The following is a 21951-nucleotide window of genomic DNA, read 5'->3' as shown; positions in this document are numbered from 1 at the left end:
TGTTTTGTGTGATCATGGGAAAAAGTAATAATGGAATCAGTGATCAAACTTTCATAAAGTGGGGGGTTTCCAATGCTCTGGATGGCACTGAGGACGATTTGCTATCGGATACTCATGACAAAGCAGAAATCAAGTCACAAGGTGCAGAATACGATGAGTGTCTCAACAATGAAAGTGTGGTTGTACCTGAGGAGCTGCTTTCCTTAGATGATGATTGTAAGGATTTTACAGTGTCCTAATTATTAGACGACCCTGATATCTGGTGCCTTTTTTTCATGCTTCATGCTTCTTATCTGCCAAAGTATATGGTACATACACAATATGATGATACCAGATTGTTTGTGCAGGAAAAATTTGATTAATGTAGATGTAAATAAACAGTCCCAGGAAGCACAATTGCAATGTATTAATACTAAACAATACGTGAAAGAATTTTATAGTAAAACATTATTTTATGCAATCTTAAGAAGCACGTGTACCTTGTTGAATTTTTGATAGATTATTATGTTAGTTGTATATTGGTTAAATGGAGAAAAAGTCATGTTTTGGTGGTAATATGTACAAATGGGAAGTAAAGATGAAGTTTTTTAATCAATTTCTAGACGGAATAGATGCACTTTTTGAATTTTGAGCTAAAGGGAAGTATCAATCCATACCAAGAGACTTTAGCGAAGGAAGAAGAAACACACATCAATGCTACTTACCGGCAATGGCTCAATAAAACTATATAATTTGAAGAAAACATGACCCCCCAATATAAATCTCTGCAAGACTTATCTGTCGTTTGCATTTCTCTCCCATCCTGTTCTTCATTCCACATACCAGCCTCTCAAACTACCCCTCCCCCAATTCTAGCTCTCTCTTTGGAACATTCCCCCATATGTTTATGTTTCTCTTCCTCCTATTTGGTACTCTTTAGATCTTTGTTTTTATTTTCTCTCTCTCTTCACCCCCTTCTTGCATCTGTACTGATAATTAGTACAAAAAAATCTGACTTGGAAAGGTAGACTGGGATTTAGATGTTAGATGAACTAGTATACAGATCAGTGTCTTGATTTTAGCGATTCTGCTGCTTTACATTTCCTGTTCTTTATGAGTGCAGATCTCAAGCTGTAAGAGTGATAGTACAGCTGATAGTACAGGGAACTGGGTCAATGACTTGTATGCACAAGGTCAACGATCACCACGATTATAAAGAAAGTCCGAGTTTTCCTTCGCATTTCATTGTCAGCCGGCAACTACAGCCATTACACAACAGCAGATGACATAGATTGTGTAGCAATAGCATGTTAGAGGAATGAATTAATTATAAGATTTATATTTTCCTGTATAGTGAAGCACAAGTTAGGGAACTAAGAATCTGAACATATCTAAAGTTTTTCCATTTATTTCAAACAATGGAAAATCCAGGATGGAATATTGCAATTATGAAAAGAATAGATTGCTGCTCAACATATAGTGGAGATGCTGAGTCACAGACAGGCACAACAAAAAGACTGCTAAATAAGTAAGCTTTCAGCTAAAAGTCCTTCTTCTGAATCAGACAACATACACCACTGTCTCTGGCGGCTGAAGCCAGACTGGACACTGGTCAGCATGTGTGTGCAAGTTATGTCTACATGAATGAATGTGTGTGTGTATTTTGTCTAATTCAGAAGGAAGCCCTTTGGCTGAAAGCTACTTGTTTAGCTGTCTTTACATTGTGTCTGTCTGGGACTCAACATCGCTTATATATGGCGAGTAACTATTTTTTCATTTATATGTTTTTTCAGTTTATATTGGGTGTTTTGAGAAGCTGTAACTTTTATAGAACTGGATTTTGCATTGTTCTGTTTCTCATATTTCAGTGTAGAAGTGGGAAGGGAGTGAATAAACAGTATCATCTAGACACAAATATTAGTCTTTCACTGCCTTCAAAATCTCATAGCATACAGCATCATAGAATCGTTGTTGTTGTTGTTGTTGTGGGCTTCAGTCCTGAGACTGGTTCGATGCAGCTCTCCATGCTACTCTATCCTGTGCAAGCTTCTTCATCTCCCAGTACCAACTGCACCCTACATCCTTCTGAATCTGCTTAGTGTATTCATCTCTTGGTCTCCCTCTATGATTTTTACCTTCCACACTGCCTTCCAATGCTAAATTTGTGATCCCTTGATGCCTCAGAACATGTCCTACCAACCAGTCCCTTCTTTTTGTCAAGTTGTGCCACAAACTCCTCTTCTCCCCAATTCTATTCAATACCTCCTCATTAGTTATGTGATCTACCCATCTAATCTTCAGCATTCTTCTGTAGCACCACATCTCGAAAGCTTCTATTCTCTTTTTGTCCAAACTATTTATCGCCCATGTTTCACTTCCATAAATGGCTACACTCCATACAAATACTTTCAGAATTGAATCGATAACTTTACATTACTATGGAATAAGAGTAACCTCTTTATACTTTTGGTGCACAAAAGTTGTGAGTAGAGTGCAATACAATAGGGAGAGCCGAGGTGCACACATGGTCAGCAAATGTTTGGATAAAAGGAGTGATTAAACAGTTTAATCTAGCGTAATTATTTCTAAGATATATTTCAATTAGGAGTGTGTCTAGCAATTGCATACCTGCCAACTTTTGAAAAGGCCTATCAGTAAAACTCGTGTGCAACAAAAAATCTAACGGTTTTCGATAGACCCCCAGCTTGACGAAAATAATAATACTTCTGGGCTACAGAATACAATAATTCCTGCTTTAAACAGGATATTTCCATGAAATCACATCTACTTATATCATAGGCCAATTATTTGTAGCTGAACATAGCAATCAAGAAGAAATCCATGTTGAACAGCAGCAGGCGTGGCGAACATTGGTTTGAAGCATACATAACAGGACTTCCTTGATAAATTAAGCAAGATATGTGATAATTGAAAAATGTTTTACACAATAAAACTTGTTTAACATAGCACAGGCAAGAAATAATACAGGGTGTATCAAAAAGAATCATCCAGTCTTAAAAAAACTGTAACTTTTATGTTATTTGTGTGTGAACAACATACTGTTGGAAAAAGCAAACTCTCGTGCTTTGCATGGTTCCTGCCAGTTAGCAGCACTGTCCACCCACTTCAGTTCTAGTACATATGGTGTTGAGACAACAGAAAGCATTTTGTGTTCTATGTTTTGCACAGTGCAGGTCAGTAATAACAGTTCAGCATGACTTTAGTACTAGGTATGGTGCGCATCCTCCTACAGCACAGAGCATCAGACGATGGCATGAACAATTTCAAGAACTGGGTTGTTTGTGTAAAGGCCCATCACTGGGCCATCCCCCGAGTGTATGACACAGGCGTCGAACGCATCTGCCATAGTTTCACAAGAAGTCTGAAGAAATCCATTCGCCACGCAGCTCAACAACTCAACATGCCCCTGATGTCCATCTGGTGTGTGCTGCATTGATGTTTACACATGAAACCATACAAAATTCAGCTACTGCAAGCTCTCTGTGAATGTGACAAACAACAATGTGTGGAGTTCTGTAATTTCATTGTAGGCAAATTGGAGGATGACAGTTTTTTTCCACACTTAGTGTTTAGTGTCGAGCACATATCTCAATGTGATTGAGAACCTTCTTTTCCACAGTTGGAGACTGATATGAATGACTTCATTTAACAACAGGATGGGGCACTGCCGCACAGGCATCTGGAACTGTGGGAATTTTTAAATTAAAGGATTAATGAATGATCGATCGGTCGCACTGTACCAAATGATTCAGCCTCACATTACTGGCCTTCAAGGTCACCAGACATGACCGTATATGATTATTTCTGGTGGGGGTTTATAAAAGACTCTGTTTATGTGGCTCCATTACCAGTGACAATGACTGAATTGAGACATTGTATAACAGCAGGTGTGGAAGCTGTAACTCAAGACATTCTCGCTGCAGTGTGAGAACAATTTGAATACTGCATTGACATATAGACATGCCGAATCGGACGATTCTTTTTGCTAAACCCTGCATAATACACACTGCAAGTCATATGCTAGTTCTACTTTAAAGTCATAGTAGTGGCTTTTTTAGCTGCCTGCAAAAAGTATTGATAAAAAGTTTTGTCATAACAGGGATCAGAACTCCTGGTCTTCAAAACAGAAAGACTCCAGAGATTCATTGGACAGGATGATCTGAACTCTCTTCTATTTTTCTTTACAATGTTGAGAACACATTCACAATCAGCATTGCTATGGTCATAGAACAGAGCGAATTACTCCACATGAGTTCCAAAAGAAATCCGTTGGAATTCGATTACTCGATAAATAGTACAATTCTCAAGGCTGTCAATTCAACTAAGTACCTGGGTGTTAAAATTACGAACAACTTCAGTTGGAAGGACCACATAGATAATATTGTCGGGAAGGCGAGCCAAAGGTTGCGTTTCATTGGCAGGACACTTAGCAGATGCAACAAGTCCACTAAAGAGACAGCTTACACTACACTCGTTCGTCCTCTGTTAGAATATTGCTGCGCGGTGTGGGATCCTTACCAGGTGGGATTGACGGAGGACATCGAAAGGGTGCAAAAAAGGGCAGCTCGTTTTGTATTATCGCGTTATAGGGGAGAGAGTGTGGCAGATATGGTAAGCGAGTTGGGATGGAAGTCATTACAGCATAGACGTTTTTCGTCGCGGCGAGACCTTCTTACGAAATTTCAGTCACCAACTTTCTCTTCCGAATGCGAAAATATTTTGTTGAGCCCAACCTACATAGGTAGGAATGATCATCAAAATAAAATAAGAGAAATCAGAGCTCGAACAGAAAGGTTTAGGTGTTCGTTTTTCCCGCTCGCTGTTCGGGAGTGGAATAGTAGAGAGATAGTATGATTGTGGTTCGATGAACCCTCTGCCAAGCACTTAAATGTGAATTGCAGAGTAGTCATGTAGATGTAGATGTAGAAATTCGGTTATACTTAAGAAGCCACCGTCAGGTGGCTTGCGGAGTATGGATGTAGATGTAGATGTTCATAAGTTCCACAAATTCTTGATATTTGTGCCCAACTGGAATCACTTGCAGCATTTTGATTTGAAGCCAGTGTCATCTACATGAAGAGTTGTGAACTGCCTCTGAATCTTATTCACCACTTCATCTTTAGTTTCATTCTCTTCCTCACATAACATCACAGGAAACATTTCCTAGAAAAAACAAATGGAAAAAACTGTGCATCTTCATGTGTCTAACCTTCAGCATGCCTTAACACATCACCCTTGAGTGGAAACTTGTTGATGATGCAGTCACAGACAGTACGAAAGTAGTTTCTCACAGATGCAAAGAAAAGGGATTTATCGGTATCCTGGAGATAGTTCATTATGAAGTCTCAGTGCCAGTAACTAACCCATCATCACTTCTTTGATTTCGAGTCACGTTGTACTCAACTTCAAGCAAGGAGGAGCTTTTGACAATTTTGAAGTTAACAAACTTGGTGAACATCTGCTTTAGCAAATCGATTAGGAGTTCTAATAAAAAGTGAACTTGTGGGGAAGAAGTCTGATGGACAATATTCAATTTCTCAAATACAGGAATTGTCACATGAAGAAAAGTGCAAAATGCCTTGTTCTAGACTGAGAATAGGAACACAAACAATTTTTCCTCACGTGTTGTAGCAGAAGTCTTACTTTTTAGGGTGGGTTTGTCACATTTGGAAGAATATGCTATTCTTTTAGTAGAAGAATCAGGAATTCTCTTCTTCTGATACTCTTTGCATCCACTTTGTTCAACTATAGGTATTTTGAAAGACGTCAAGATTGTGGAAATGTTTTGGGTACATAATATTACTTCCTTCTCGAAAACAAGAGCAGATCCCACATCTGCCTAAAGATAACCATCTAGTACATACATGCTTCAGAATTTTCTTTGGCTCTTTCCCATATATTTTCTCAAATTTCTGAAGGCATCTCTTCTCTAAGAAATAAAATATACTGTTGCAGAAGAAGGTGAGTAGCGCCGTAGTGTAGTGGTTATGATACTAAACTGTTGCATGGAGGGTCATGATTTCAAAACTCACCTGGACTGTACAATTTTAATTTCTTCATTAAGTGAAGTTAGTGTTCGGCATTCATCTAATTACACCTTCTTCTACGTAACATTGTTCTGGTGGAGACGCTGGGAATTGGAACTTGGGATAGCAACTGTGTGCCACCCCACGAGACATCCTCCCGGGTTCTCTGGTGACAATGGCCACGATCCAACAAGTGGCTGAAGGTATATGAGCGTATAGCCAAATTTAACAAATGAGATGACACCGTGTGTTTGGCTAACGTATTTTTCTACTTGAAGGGCACTGGCAAGCAATGGTATGAGAACAACAAGGAGAATTTCACAAGCTGGGAAGTATTCTAGGCGGAACTGCGCAAGTATTTCGGCGACACACAATGAGAGAAGTGCAAAGCTGAAGATAAATTAAAGTACAGGGCACAGCGTCCAGGAGAAACTACAGCATCCTACATCCAAGACGTCTTGGAGCTGTGTAAAATAGTGGATCCTAGAATGAAGAAGGAAGATAAGGTTGCACACCTCATGAAGGGTCTTGCTGAGGACATGTATCAAGCCCCTAATCCTGAAGGAGGTTTCGCTAGCAGACGACTTAATAAAATGGTGCCAGTATATCGAGACAAGGCATAATATAAAAATAAATAAATAAATAAAAAAAAAGAATTAAATGCAAGTAGTTTCAACAGCTTCTAAACATCGTATCAATGTCTGTCATGGAGGAAGCAACTGATTTCAAAAGTGCTCTTCATCACATAGTGACAGAGGAAGTTCAGAGGGCACTTGGATTGCACAGTGAGCAAAAAACCGAGATGCTTCAAGAGGTCATATGGGAGGAAATGGAAAAGACACTGAACCCAATCTCTCATCCTTCATTTCCCTTTAAAATGGTGAAAAAGTTGAGACCCAGGCAGAGTTATGTTCCTACAATGCTGCATAAGGAACTAGTTTGGGCACCAAGGAAGACTGACGCCTGGAGGACCCAGGATAACCAACCAGTATGTTTTCACTGTGGATGACCGGGACATGTGGTGCGCTACTGTCGAGAAAGGCGTCGGATATTTGACAATACCCGCACCAGAAGACAGTAGACCGATCTTAGCCAATGCCAACTCCGGGACGACGAAGATGAACAAGAAGATGTGGGTGCAGGACAACGTAGATCATCATCATCGCAAGATAGCACTGGAGAGGACGCTCCCCAACACACCGATTGAGGTCTCCATTGCCGTTTAGAAGCTCCAGCCGATGACCTAGCTGCCGCAACCTGTAAAACTAAAGGAGGTGAGGCTGCAGAAGAGCAAAATGCTTCGCCATCCATCACTACAAAAATGATAGGAAACTACGTCGACATCGTTGTGGATGGCAGGCCAGCCCAAGCTCTTGTGGACTCTGGAGCATCATATTCAGTCGTTTCAGAGAAGTACCATAGCCAGTTGCAGAAAACCGTATTCGTCGACAACAAAACATCTCTGCCGAAGGTGGCTAATGGGAAATATGTAAAACTTACAGGAAGATGTGTCATTCTTATGGGTATAAGTGGCCATACACAGCCCTTAGAATTCATTGTCTTACAAGAGTGTAGTCATGACATCATTCTCGGATGGGACTTTTTGGAAGCTTCTCAGGCAATTATGGATTGTGGTTGCTCGAAGATTATGCTACACAGATGAGATACTGTGGACAGGAAAATGAGCATCTGAGTGTCTGGAGACTATGTGTGCTGGATGAAGTGATCATTCCTGTGGTCAGTGCTAGAAAGGTAACTGTCATGTGTCATGCCATGCATCAACCCATGGATCTTGTAGTGGAATGTAAGAGAAGCATACTACTGAAGAATAACTTGGTCATCCCAGCCTCTGCCGTCCCATTTAAGAACAGATAGGGTGAATTGTGGATAGTTAACTGCCGTCAAGAATAGCAGATTCTTCCAAGACACATGTGCGTAGCAAACACTGAGCCATTAATTGAAGAACAGCTGAGCGTCATAGAAACCTCCCATGCCGAGTCTGTGGGCGAAATTAGCACTACCACTATGAGACAAGATCTTCTAGCTTGACTATCACCAGATCTCACTAAGGAACAACAGAAGAAGCTACTTGCTATTCTACAAGAGTTCTCTGAAAGCTTCAACCCACAGATGAAGAGCAAATTAGACAAATTGACGGTCAAGCCCCGAATTAGCACTGGAGACCATCAACCAATAAGACAGAGAGCATACCGTGTGTCAGCAACGGAATGTAGTATAATTCACGACAAGGTAGAGAAAATGATGAAGAATGACATAATTCAGCCTTTGCAGAGCCCACGGTTATTACCAGTGATTCTCGTCAGGAAGAAGGATGGCAGTTGGCGCTTTTATGTTGATTACAAGAAGCTTAATAAGATAACTAAATAGGACGTTTATCCTCTTCCACGAATTGACGATACTCTAGATTGTCTAAAGGTGGCTAAGTTTTTGTCAACCACGGACATGTACTCGGCATACTGGCAAATCGAAGCAGATGAGGCTGATCGTGAGGAAACTGCATTCATCACCCCTGAGGGTCTGTATGAGTTTGAGGTAATGTTGTTTGGTTTGTGTAATGCACTAGCAAGTTTTGAATGGATGATGGATAATCTTCTAAGTCAACTGAAGTGGACAATGTGTCTTTGTTATTTAGATGACATTATAGTGTTCTAAGAGACATTTGATGAACATATAAAAAGACTGAGGGCCTTTCTTATGTGTCTCCAACAAGGCTTACTGAAACTTAATCCAAGAAAGTGTCTCTTTGGATCAAAAGAAATCTAAATACTTGGACGCCACGTGTCAAACAAAACTGTTTGGCCAAACCCAGAAAAGGTGAGATCTATAACAGAATTTCCTATTCCTAAAAGTATTAGAGATGTGAGAAGCTTCCTCAGATTATGTTCTTATTACCGTTGTTTTATCAAAGACTTTTGTATCAAAGCCAGGCCACTCCAAGAGTTGTTAAAAGCTGATGCTAAATTTATCTGGGGTGGTGCTCAACAAGATTCTTTCGATGTGTTGCCAAAAGCTATGACGACTGACCCTGTACTTTGTCTGTATGATGAGAGAGTACCTGCACAACTACACACAGATGTCAGTGGGTATGGGATTAGTGCTGTTCTGGTGCAAATTTCGGATGGAAAAGAGAAGGTTATAGCCTATGCTTCTAGGACACTTACAAAAGCCGAGAGAAACTACTCAACTACTTCTTGCTGTGATCTGAGCCATATGCAAATTTTGACAGTATCTCTATGGAAGGCTATTCACAGTTGTTACAGACCATCATTCACTTTGTCGGTTGGCAGGTCTTAAGGATCCAACAGGAAGACTCGCCAGGAGGGCACTACATCTTCTAGAGTATGACATTAGCGTAGTGTACAAAAATGGAAGAAAACACCTACATGCTGACTGTCTCTCAAGAAACCCTGTGCAAGACCACCGATATTTTGATGAAGATAGTGACTGTCTCGTTGCACTCCAGGATCTCTCTGCTGAGCAGAAGGAGGACGCCACGATATCTCAAATTACGCTTGCCTTAAATCGGTCAGAGGGTGTGAAAGGGCAATTTAGGGTAGTTAATGGATTACTTTGCAAGAAAAACTTCGATCCATCTGGAAAGAGGTGGCTATCAGCGATTCCTAAACACATGCGCTTAGATGTTCTACAGAAATTCCATGACACACCTGAGGCCGGACATACAATAGAATCTGCGAGAGATTTTTGTGGCCAGGTTTATTTAGGAGTGTCCGTCACTGTGTGTCGCACTGTCGAGAGTGCCAGAGGAGAAAGGCAATTCCTCAGAAACCACCTGGCCGACTCATACCAATTCCACCAGCCGAAACACCTTTCCGGCGTGTTGGGATGGACCTCCTCAGACCATTTCGAATGTCTACTAGTGGCAATAGATGGATTATTGTTTGCACTGATTATCTGACATGCTATGCCATTAAAAAATCCATGAAAACAACCGAAGCATCCGAGGTAGCCAAATTCACTGTGAGAGACATTGTATTAAAACACGGCGCCCCAAGATCGTTAATTGCTAATAGAAGGAAAGTTTTTCAATCGAATCTTGTGACAGAGCTAAACCGTAGGTGCAACATTACTCATCACATGACGACTGCCTACCATTCGCAAATGAACAGGCTTACTGAATGCCTTAATGACACCTTGGCCAACATGCTATCAATGTTCGTCAATGTTGAGCAGAGCAACTGGGATGAGGTGCTACCTTTAGTGACGTTTGCCTACAACACCGATAAACAAGACACCACAGAATTTATGCCATTTTTCCTGGTGCATGGGAGTGAGGTGACTGCGACGATGGACACTGTGTTCCCGTTACATCCTGATGATGTGGACGATGACTATATTAGCCAGATGTTAACCAGAGCTGAAGAAGCTTGGCAGTTAACTCGACTCTGCACACTCAAGAAAACAATCGCTGAAGGTATGACGCGAGCCACTGCCCTGTTGCCTACCAGCCTGGTGACCTCATCTGGATCTTCACTCCTGTTTGGAAGGTTGGTCTCTGTGAGAAGCTCCCCAGGCACTACTTTGGACCTTATAAGGTTGTAAGACAGTTGTCTGATGTTACTTATGAAGTTGAAGATTTCGATCCCGACACAAGACGATGAATGATCAGCGATACGGTCCACGTCCTTCGAATGAAGCCCTATAAGGATCCTGCTTTTCAGGGTAAATTCAAAGCTCCAGTAAAAGGCAACAAGTGGAAAGGTGACGAAGAGTGTGGCAGCAAAAGAAGCTCTAAGAGAATTACCACCAGCGCGAGAATCAGTCATCAGGAGCTGGAGTATGCAGGACTGATGACTCGTGCCCAGACTAGGAGTATATAACACTGAGACTCTCTTCTCTTAAGGAGGGAGCAATGTCACAGACGAAGCTGAGTAGTGCTGTAGTGTAGTGTTATGATACTAAACTGTTGCATGGAGGATCGTGACTTCAAAACTCACATGGACTGTACAATTTTAATTTCTATATTCGGTTCGAGTACATTCTAAAAGTATCCACAAATGTCAAGAATGAATATACTGGAATGTTCTTTAGCTGTACATATACTGTATGTGTTCTGGCCGGAGGCAGTTTGCTCTGCGCTCTTGTATGTGCAAGTGCTGAATAAACCTTCGTTAAGTGAAGCTAGTGTTCGTCATTCATGTAATTACACCTCCTTCTACGTGACAATATCAACAAGGATCTCATCCATATTAAGTGGTAATCTTCCAGCACCTTTTTCAGCTGCTGAATTAATCAGGTGGCAAATGCACCCAATAATGGCAATACCTGGTTGAACTTCCTTCAGAATCACTGAAACCCCATTTTGGTGTCCTATCGAAAGCCACACATTTTTCAATTGGTATGTTATGAGAATTCAGCTGTGATAACATCAGGTTACCTATGTTTCATCCTGTTGAGTCCCCAACTAATACTGGTATGGATAGTACTGTGCTCACTACTTTTTCCCGTGGAATATCATAGAATGTAAAAGCAACATGGTACCACTTGGCATTCACATCACTGCTTCCATTCATTGCTAAATAACATGGTTCACTCTGAAGCCACTTAACAACTTCAGATGATGCAGTTTTTGCTATCTTATTTACAATGCATGTTGTTTTTGTGTGACCACAGCTATATTTCTCTGCAAATTCTGATGTGGGAAACATCTTTTTAAATAAAGCACCAGTATGATCATCCACACTAAAGGGCACATTGTGTTCCAACCAGAGAGGAACTAAACAGACACTTGGCCCTAATTACGTCACTGTAAATGTTTCCAGACTTGGCAAAAAAGGTGTTGATTTCTTGTTATCTTCCTTTGATTTAACATAACTTATGTGTTTACCACTCTTCACACGATTACTTAAATCATTTCATCCACCATGTGCAAGATTAATATCACATCCACATACTGTGAAAAAGGCAAATTTTTCTCCCTTTCTTGATTTTAGTATGCACAGAAAATCAACAGAATATGATTATTTAAATGTCTAGAAGTATTGTTGCTTGTTTATTGTTCCTGCAATAGGAATAGAGCATCTGAAAATGTCTGAGAATGAATATCTCGATATGTACTGAAACATCGAAAGGAACATGGATCACTGAATGTCACATAAAATTTTGACATAAACACTCAAGACAGTCGACACTTCATTGGAAACATGGACAAAAAGTCTTAAACCATTAAATGAAAATGGTACCGACCTTGTGAACAAAGAATATGCACATGGTAAAAAAACACACACATATGGAACGAATGTCATTAGTTCACACACGGTCCAAGAATACAAGGTTAAATCACAACAAGTGAATGGAGCGGAACAAAGAATTTGTGGAGCAGACTCTGTTGACATGTAAGATTCACATAAAAGAACTGTCATTCTGGTTTTAAATCCAATGATGACACAAACATCACACGATTAAAAGTATCAATCATATCAAAGAATGAGTTATTGCCTATTGTAGACTTGCTTTTAACACATGCTAACAATTGATTATGCAGAAGTGGGGTGATTACTGAATGTTAACATTTCAAATTTTTGTCTGCGAAGTCATAAAATGACACTGCCCACCCATAAAATTCTACAATTTCCATAAATTTCAGATAAACCACAAAAGTTGGCAGGTTTGCTATTGAGATATGAAATACATGGAATTTCAAAATTAACTGAAAAGGACTGCAACTATTATTAACTTGATATTTCACTAAACAAAATAAATTTACAGCGATCCAATTGCTGTTATATTTTTATTTTGAAGTTAAAAATTCTATTTTCTTTTTACATTTCAGTTTGTAATATTGTTTTCAGATAAATTAAAGCTGTAAAGCCATTAAAGCTGTAAAGGTAAAGGGAAACCACCTGTGCCATAATTTACACTACTTAATCTATAAATTGCATAAAAAATAATAATGATCTGTTTACATTCATTCAACTAACCTGATACTGCTTTGGGATGAAAGCATCGATAATAGTTTCTTGAAGCTTCAGTTCCCTGGTCAGGCTAAATACACTGTCCAGAAGTCCTTCCATTTCTCGCTGTTGTTCATGCCGCAAGTCATTTAGCTCTGCTTTTGCAGCCATCAACATGGCAAAAACTTTCTTCAACTTTTTAGTTTTTCCAGCAGCTTCCTCTTGTAAACTCGAATAACGTTCTTCCATGTCAATTAATTCTGCCTGTTGAAAGAAATTTTTGTCACTAATAATATGAATGAATACTCCTAGTGGTTTCACTAAAATAAGTGGAATGTTGTCCTACCAACTAACTGGCAGAAACTTCTACATGGTTTTGCAAAGTGTGCATACACACTGAAATTGTATCACAATTTTAACAAACAAATAAAAATAATCATGTTTTTGTTAGAAGTCAAAGCGAGATGTATTAAACACCCAGAAATTCATAAAAGTATTTGAATCAAGAAATAATGGAACTTGGGAGAAAAGTAAAATTTATCATATGAATTACTCTCAATAATGAGTGGAATGACCATGCAGAGCTACATGTACTTATGCACTGATCACTAGATAGCCTCCAGAATGAGATTTTCACTCTGCAGCGGAGTGTGCCCTGATATGAAACTTCCTGGCAGATTAAAACTGTGTGCCCGACCGAGACTCGAACTCGGGACCTTTGCCTTTCGTGGGCAAGTGCTCTAGCATCTGAGCTACCGAAGCACGACTCATGCCCGGTACTTACAGCTTTACTTCTGCCAGTATCTCGTCTCCTACCTTCCAAACTTTACAGAAGCTCTCCTGCATACCTTAAAATTTCGTTTGAGGGACATACTACCAGACAGGAATCTATGTTCAGGGAACCACAGAAAACCTAAATGAGAACAAATGGACCAGGATTTTAACTTCACAGTTCAGAGTCCACTATATCAGACGGTACAGTAAGCGACTACCAAAAGTCATCCATTTCTTTTTCCAATTCCAATGCTCAATTACAATTCATAAATTTTATGAAAAATTTGGCATGCCAAAAGCACAGCTCTTTCATCTGGTGCAGACAATTAATCATTAGTGCGATTGAATGCTTTAATAAACAACTACAAGAATGTAACTATTCAGGGTTTCCTGGGGATATCTTGACATGTGGAATAATCGAGTCTACTGCCGGAGGTTTGTGTCGCTCTGGGGCAATGCAACTCGTTGCCTTGCCTTGCAACGAGTTACGTTGCCAAAATATTCTGCCAGAGTGACACAAACATCCGGCAGTAGACCTGGTTATTCCACATGTCAACTACAAGAATCATTAAAGATAAGATTTAGACAAGATTTTATATTACAACCCGGTGTACCAGAATGAAAAATAATTATTTCAGAAGATAACAAAACACAGTTGTACCATTCACGAGAGACAAGATAAAACAGTTGAATTTGCTTGTTCTGAATCAAATCATTATCAAAAATTTACTTGTGTGGCATGCCATTCTGCATCTACATTATGTAGATGTAGTCTACATCTACATGTGCAATTCAAGCTTAACTGCCTGGTGGAGGGTTCATCAAATCACCTTCACAATACTTCCCTACGGAGCTACTTTCGAACAAAAAGTGGGAAAAATGATAACATATATGTTTTCAGGTAATCTCTTAGTTCTCTTATTTTACAACGATGATCATTTTTCCTTTTGTAGGTGGATGCCAACAAAATATTTCTGCGTGCAGAAGAGAAATTTGCTGACTGAAATTTCATAAAATGATCTCACTATAATGAAAAATGTCTTTGTTTTAATGATTGCCACCCCAACTCTCATATCATATCCATGACACACACTATTTTGTATTGTTGCCTCTTCTAAGTGTTCTGCCAATAAAACATAGCCTTTTGGTTTGTCTTCCCCAAACAATTATCTATGTGATTATTCCAGTTTAAGTTACTTGTAATTGTTATCACTAGGTAATTAGTTGAACTGACAGCCTTTAAATTTGTGTAGTTTATGGTGTAATTGGAATTTAATGGATTTATTTTAGTACTTTCTTTTAGCAGTCATGTGCATGACCTTACACTTTTCATTATTCAGGGTCAACAGCCACTTTTTGCACCATACAGGTACCGTGTCTAAATCAGTTTGCGATTGGTTTTGATCTTCTGATGACTTTACAAGATGGTATATGACAGTGCCATCTGCAAACAAACCAATATGGTTGCTCAGATTGTCTCCTAAATTGTTTATATACATTAAGAACAGCAGAGGATCTGAACCCTTCCTTGGGGAATGCCAGCTATCACTTCTGTTTTACTCAATGACTTTCCATTAATTACTACCAACTGTAGCCTTGCTGACGGAAATCACGAATTTAGTTGCACAAAATGAGATGACAGTCCATAGACAAGCAACTTGATTAGAAGATGCTTGTCTGGAATGATGTCAAAAGCAGTGTTTCACAAGAACAATATTTTCTGAATCCACACTATGTGTCAATAGATACTTTTTATTTTTTAAACTGATTGCACACTGAAGTTCTGTGATATGGGTCTGTAATCCAGCAGATTACTCCTCTTTCATTTTTTGAGTATTGGTATGACTTTTGCAACTTTCCACTTTTTAGGTACGGATCTTTTGTTGAGCGAGCAGTTGTACATGATTGCTAAGTATGGAGTTATTACATTAGCGTGCTCTGAAAGGAATGTAATTGGTATACAATCTGAACCAGAAGACTTGCTTTATTGAGTGATTTGAGACGCTTTCCTACACCAAGGATATCTACTTCTAAGTTACTCATGTTGGCAGCTGTTCTCATTTTAAATTCTGGAACATGTACTTCATTTTCTTCAGTGAAGGAATTCCAGAAAACCATACTTAGTAACTCTTCTACAGTGTCATCAGTAACATTATAATCGCTATCTCACACTGAAGCTACAGACTATCTCTTGTTACTGGTGTACCTTTGTTAACAGCTGGCACTGTGGCACTGCGTCAAATGCTTTTCGGAAATCGAAGAATATGGAATCTGCCTGTTACCCTTCATCCATGGTTCACTGGATCTCAAGTGAGAAAAGGCAAGCTGAGTTTTGCACGAGTGACAATTTCTAAAATCGCAATAATTTGTGGACAGAAGTTTTGATCTCGCAAAGAAATTTATTATATTCAAACTGAGAATAAGTTCAAGGATTCTGCAGCAAACTGATGTTAAAGGTATTGGTCTGTAGATTTGTGGGTCCATTCTTTTAGCCTTCCTATGTACGGGAGTCACCTGCACTTTTTACAGTCGCTTAGTACTTTGTGCTGCGTAAGAGATTTGCAATAAATGGTATCTAAGATCTAAGTAAGGGACTAATGCTGTCGAGTATTCTTCATAAAACTGAATTGGGATTCCATCACGACTTGTGCCTTATTTGCTTTCAACTCTCTCTCTCTCTCTCTCTCTCTCTCTCTCTCTCTCTCTCTCTCTCTCTCTCTCTCTCTCTCTCTCAGGGATGCTTATTACTGTGTCCTCCAAATGGAAGTCTGTGTGATCGTCAAATGATAGTATGCTTATACGATTCTCCTGTGTGAACAATTTCTTAACTGCAAGATTTAAAACTTCGGTTTTACTCTTGCTGTCTCTACTGCCATACCAGACTGGTCAATGAGTGACCTTATAGGCGCCTTAGTCCCACTTAGCAGTTTTATGTAGGCTCAGAATTTTCGCGAATCTCAGCAAGATCTACTGCTAAAGTGTGACGGGGGTAGTTATGTAAGCTTTGTGCATCAATCCTTTTACGTACACATGAATTTCTATTAACTTTTGTCTGTCATCATTTCTGTTTACTCTTTTTAACCAGCTGCAGTTGGCTGCACCCTGTGCTCTTCATGGCATCCAGAAGGTCCCGTTCCACCTGTGGAACTACTCAGGTCCCCCCTCCCCCCAGTATGCACACATCGTGCACACTGGACTTCTCCCCCTCCTTGGCAGTCATATCTCTAAGGAGCTCCGTTACGTGCCTAACACAGGAGGACCCAATTACCAGTAATCCCACCCTCTGTGACTGCCTGTAACTTGCAGGCCGAGACACTTCCTCCAGAATAGGACACACTGCACCTGGTTCAGAAGCTTAACTGAAACCTGTTTGTCAGACAAACTGGCTAGGCCTTTTCTCAGGAGTCTTTCACTGTCTTCCACACCTTAGAATGACCTCCAACTCTACCACCGGTGATGGCGTGGGGCAATCAGTGGGTACATGGGATGTGCTGGATGTCCCTTGGATCCCTACACCTCACGCACCATAGTGATGCCCATTGGCAACATCCTCAAGCTGTGTGACCGAAACTAGCAACACCTGGAGTTGTGAGCAAAGGGTCACCAACTCAGCCTGCACCCGAACATAGCAATCACAGTACCTATACATACTAAAGACAGCAGAACTCTGCACTACACAGTTATTAAAACACACGACTGTGATTAATAAATATGCAAACACGCAAGAAATTTATGAATTAAACTACTAAGCACACATACTAACTTCTTTCTGTTGTAATTGCTGTTTCAGATGTTCCTCTTTACGGCGCCTTTCTTCAAGTTCACGTGCTGAAGCTTCTAGAAGTTGCTGCTGAAGTTCAGCCTTTTCCAAGAGATTTTCACCTCCAACAAGTATTTTCTTTTCTAGTTTATACAATTTATCACGTAGGGCTTCATGTTCCTTCCTAATTAAGAACAGAGTAAAAAAATCAAACAAAAATACCACAACAATTAAAACAGTGTCTAGAAAATTTTCTTCACTTAAATTTTGTCTATGTCTGTTATCTTCAGTACATGAGTAATGCATAAATAAGTTTTTTGTCTTGGGTAAGAGAAGTGACATCAGGCTTAGTTACCAAGAAGGTAAGGTACAATACACTAGCCCACTCATGACAAATTCAGTAAATCATGCAAATGTGACCTGTAGCCAGTTACAATTCCCTTGCGTATACTTAAAATAATGGCTGAGCCAGGCAATAGGTAATCAACTAACAGAGTTAATCAAGAAATATATAAATTTGTGTCTAATGTGATGGTTTGTTGCTGCAAAAAGGAAAGCTGAAAAGCCTATTTAAAAGGTCTTCTGTTTTATAACTGCAACGTGGCTGAGGATGTGGATCATACATCACCTTCTAAATCTAACAGCAATGTATAATTGTTACTGTGAGCAGAAAGTGCTACTAAAATTAATTTACTTCAATGAACAATGTTAAATTTGGTAAAATACATGGATAATCAACAAGATGAATTAAGATATATGGATGATTTACTTTCAGGCTCTTTCTTGGCACATTCATTGCATGAGCATCCCAAAATGTGCCTTTCAAAATCCCACATGAATAAAAATATGATAGTATATGGACTGTGACAATAAACTTGTTACAAAAGTAGTGTAAGGGTCACAGGCTTGGACGCAGCCGCCACGCGAGGGTACAACTGTGAGCTGATGTTATCATTGAATGCTGGTGAACTGCCGTGTCCGCATACGCTGGCTGCAGAGCACCCCACATGCACAGTAGTCATGTCGTGTCGCTGGTCACCAGCACGGGCACAAAAGTTTCCAACATCTGTGGTTCCGACACAGAATTATGTCTTTTCCGATTCACAATCGAGTATTGACAATTTCGTATGCATTTGTGATAGGATGTCAGACACAGTTATGACAGGTCAGTGTAGTGAGCACTTTATTATAAATGTCTTCATAGAAATAAAATGGTGATGGCTAATAACTCGCAGTTCACGTATTTCTGTACCTCATGGACCCAATGCCCACAATAATCCTGACAAATACCAAGGGAGACACTCAGCCAAGGATACAAACCTCATACACGCCTTATTGAAGTGGTTTCAGAAGTGGGATCAATTATGGAAATCCTACAGTCCTGAGGAGGTGCAGCAACATGTGAACTACTTCCAAGAATGCCCGAGTTCCTGGCATATTTCCATGGCGAATCAACAGCAGCAAATGGACGTCATCCGACAACATGGGGTCATTCAACGCTGGAATTCACGTTAGTCTAGTCAAATCTGGCTGCAATACAAAAGGCAGTGATGGATTTATAAAACTTTTGCTGTAATACAATGATTTTGCTGGTGTATGGCAGAATCTAATTCTGGTGACACAGACAATCCCCAAAACATTATAAATAATTTGTGAAAAGAGACTGAATGGTTAAAAGCAGACAGAAATGAGTGCAGCCTTTCACATGGCTTGTCAAATGAGAGCTTTTGCAGTGCTGGCCCAATAAAGAATTTCTCATTATTGCCATGGGTACCAGTGTTTAGTGGTAAACCCGAGGAAGACATAAAAGTATTCTTCCATAAACTTGAAGGAGCTGCCTTGTTGGGTTTGTGAACTGATTCAGATACATTAGCAGTTGCTAAATTAAGAATTCAGAGAGGCGCAGCACAAGATTTCATCAGCGCAGAGCCCACTTGGGTGAAATCAGAAGATTAAAATGCAAAAATGCTATCAGATTCCGCACAGAGCAACTCCATAGTCTGCAGATGCGACGGGATGAATTTAATGAGAAGTTTGCTGACAGAATTTGAAACAATAATGCTCAAACATATGAGCTGCTCAAAGATGAGAATAAGAATTGCATCCAGCTGTTCGAAGCTGATCAGAGAGCTTTAGACACATTCATACACGGGTTGTTGGTTGGTTTGTGGGGGTTGAACGGACCAGACTAAAAAGGTCATCGGTCCCTCACAGGTTGTATGGCAACGAAGTAAGCAAAGCAGTCGGATTGCTGCAATGTAAGACCTCTCAGGAAGCAGTAGAAGCAGCTGTTAGCTTCATGGTAGCATTAAAAAGATGGCCGAATGATATATGAAAAGAAGAGCATCATGTATTCAACAGACATGCAGAATGTTGCACACGTAACAAGCCTGGTCATAAACGTACAGATTGTAAGGAAAAATGACTTTGCTACAACTGTGGGATACAGGGCCACATATCAAAAGAGTGCCTCAATAACAGAAATAGTAATGCGAGGAACTGACAACTTGGCAGATCATTAAACAAGACAGGGCAGACTTTATTCTTGTTAGCTCCACTGAAAATCATATCAACAATGACTTTGTGATAGGTGCTGTATATGGTGGATGACATATCAAGCTACTTATTGACACAAGAGCACAGACCTCACTGAAGTGGAGTTACATTGACAAAATGAATAAGTTAAGACTGCCACAGCTAAAGGTCCACATGTTAAATGGCGGGAATTTACATAACCAAGGAGAGGTTAACATAAAATTATGTTTAAGCTAAGAAAAATAAATGGCAAGGGTGCAAGTAGTTACAAATAATGAAACACACTATGACGGTGTACTTGGATTTGATTTCTTGGCTGCTAATGAGGCAGAAATATTTGTCGCAGATAGAAGAATCAGACAAGGCCGTAGAAACTACAACCTAGGAAATCAGTCTTCAGATTATACTCAAAGGAGTAACAATACTGACATTGTGGAATTGATCAATCCAATCAACACATCAGTTTAAACCCTCCAAGTCGATGTACAGATTGATCAGCCTCCGCAAATTCAGCAGGGTCAGATAAATTAGAGTTACTGGACAAAATGCATTGTTATGTTGCCAGAAGTGTTGGAGTAGCTACCATGGTGACACAGAATGTAGCTAGAGTCCCAATAACAGTAACAAACATGAGCAATGAAGATACTGTATTGCCACAAAGAACAAAAGTTGCTGAAGTGTCGAGCATAAGTAAAAGTGATGTCGTACAGATTCCAAATGAAGTTTCAAAAGTTGCAGTTACAAAGACAGATTTTTTCTAGTAGTACTGAAAAATTGCTGTCAGGAGTCGAAATTAATAATGAAATAAAGAGCAAGATTTGGCAAAAGATAGAACATTTGACAGTTGAAGACCACAAGATTTTAGCACCTATTTTATTGGAGTAAGCAGATCTTTTCCGAGAACGTTGATATTTACCTATCACTCATCTGGTTCAGTATCGTATATATGCAGTACCGATCACTCAGAGAACTAACAGAATACCATTTAGTCAGAGAGAGCTGGTAGAAGAAATGGTTAAAGAACAATTGGAAACCAGAATTATAGGACCAAGAGATCCTGCATAGCAACCATGGTGTTCACCAGATGTCACTGTTAAGAAGAAATCTGTTTCTGGAGAACCACATTTCTGTTTTTGTGTGGATTATCTTGCTCTTAATGCAATAACCACTCTAGACATTTACCCCTTACCAAACCTGGTAGAAACCCTAGATTACCTGGGCAGATGTCATTTTTTTTGGTTTGTGATCTAACAAGTGGATACCATCAGCTGACAGTGCATCCAGATGATTCAGTGAGAACTTTGTTTGTTACAACTACAGGCAAGCATAAATACTTGCATATATCATTTGAGCTTCGCAATGCGCCAGCCACCTTTCAGCGCCTGATAGATTCTGTTTTACGAGGGCTCACACCAACACAAGCTCTTGCATACTTTGACAAAATAATAATTTTCAGTGAAACCATGAAGCAGCATACTGAGAAACTTAAAGCAGTTTTCAAGGGAATAAGAAGCGCAAATATGTCCTTGTCAATAGATAAATGTCACTTTGCACAAAATCAAGTGAACTACCTTGGACATGTTATAACTAGTGAAGGTGTCTTTCCTGATCCAAAATTAACTGAAGTTGTCACGAATTTTCAAGAACAATGTAACTTAAAGGAATAGCAATCACTCTTGGGATTAGCAACTTTCTATAGGTGTTTCATAGCTGGTTATGCCAATATAGCACATCCAATGACACAGCTACTAAAGAAGGGAATCACATTCAATTAGTCAACAGAATGCACAAAGGCAATGGAAGAACTTAAAACTGCCCTAACCACAGCTCCAGTATTAGCCTATCCAGGTTACAGCAGGCCCTTCACTCTTTCAACAGATGCTTCAAATTTCGCTGCCGATGCTCTTTCGTCTCAAAAAATTGA

At 39.7% G+C, this 21951-nt stretch overlaps 1 protein-coding gene across 1 annotated transcript in view; it reads right to left on the bottom strand.

Annotated features, from left to right (window-relative positions):
• Positions 1–21951, bottom strand: part of LOC126297554 (kinesin-like protein KIF3A) — a 117865-nt gene that overhangs the window by 13764 nt on the left and 82150 nt on the right. The window contains exons 10-11 of the mRNA XM_049988482.1: positions 17496–17676; positions 12986–13222 (exon numbers count right to left, since the gene is read on the bottom strand). Of these exons, the coding sequence (XP_049844439.1) occupies positions 12986–13222; positions 17496–17676 (418 nt within the window). The remainder of the gene's footprint in view (positions 1–12985; positions 13223–17495; positions 17677–21951) is intronic.

This window comes from Schistocerca gregaria, chromosome X (genome assembly GCF_023897955.1).
Source record: "Schistocerca gregaria isolate iqSchGreg1 chromosome X, iqSchGreg1.2, whole genome shotgun sequence".
NCBI lineage: Eukaryota > Metazoa > Arthropoda > Insecta > Orthoptera > Acrididae > Schistocerca > Schistocerca gregaria.
The sequence above is the reverse complement of the archived record's forward strand: the minus strand, read 5'-3'. Positions and strand labels throughout refer to the sequence as shown.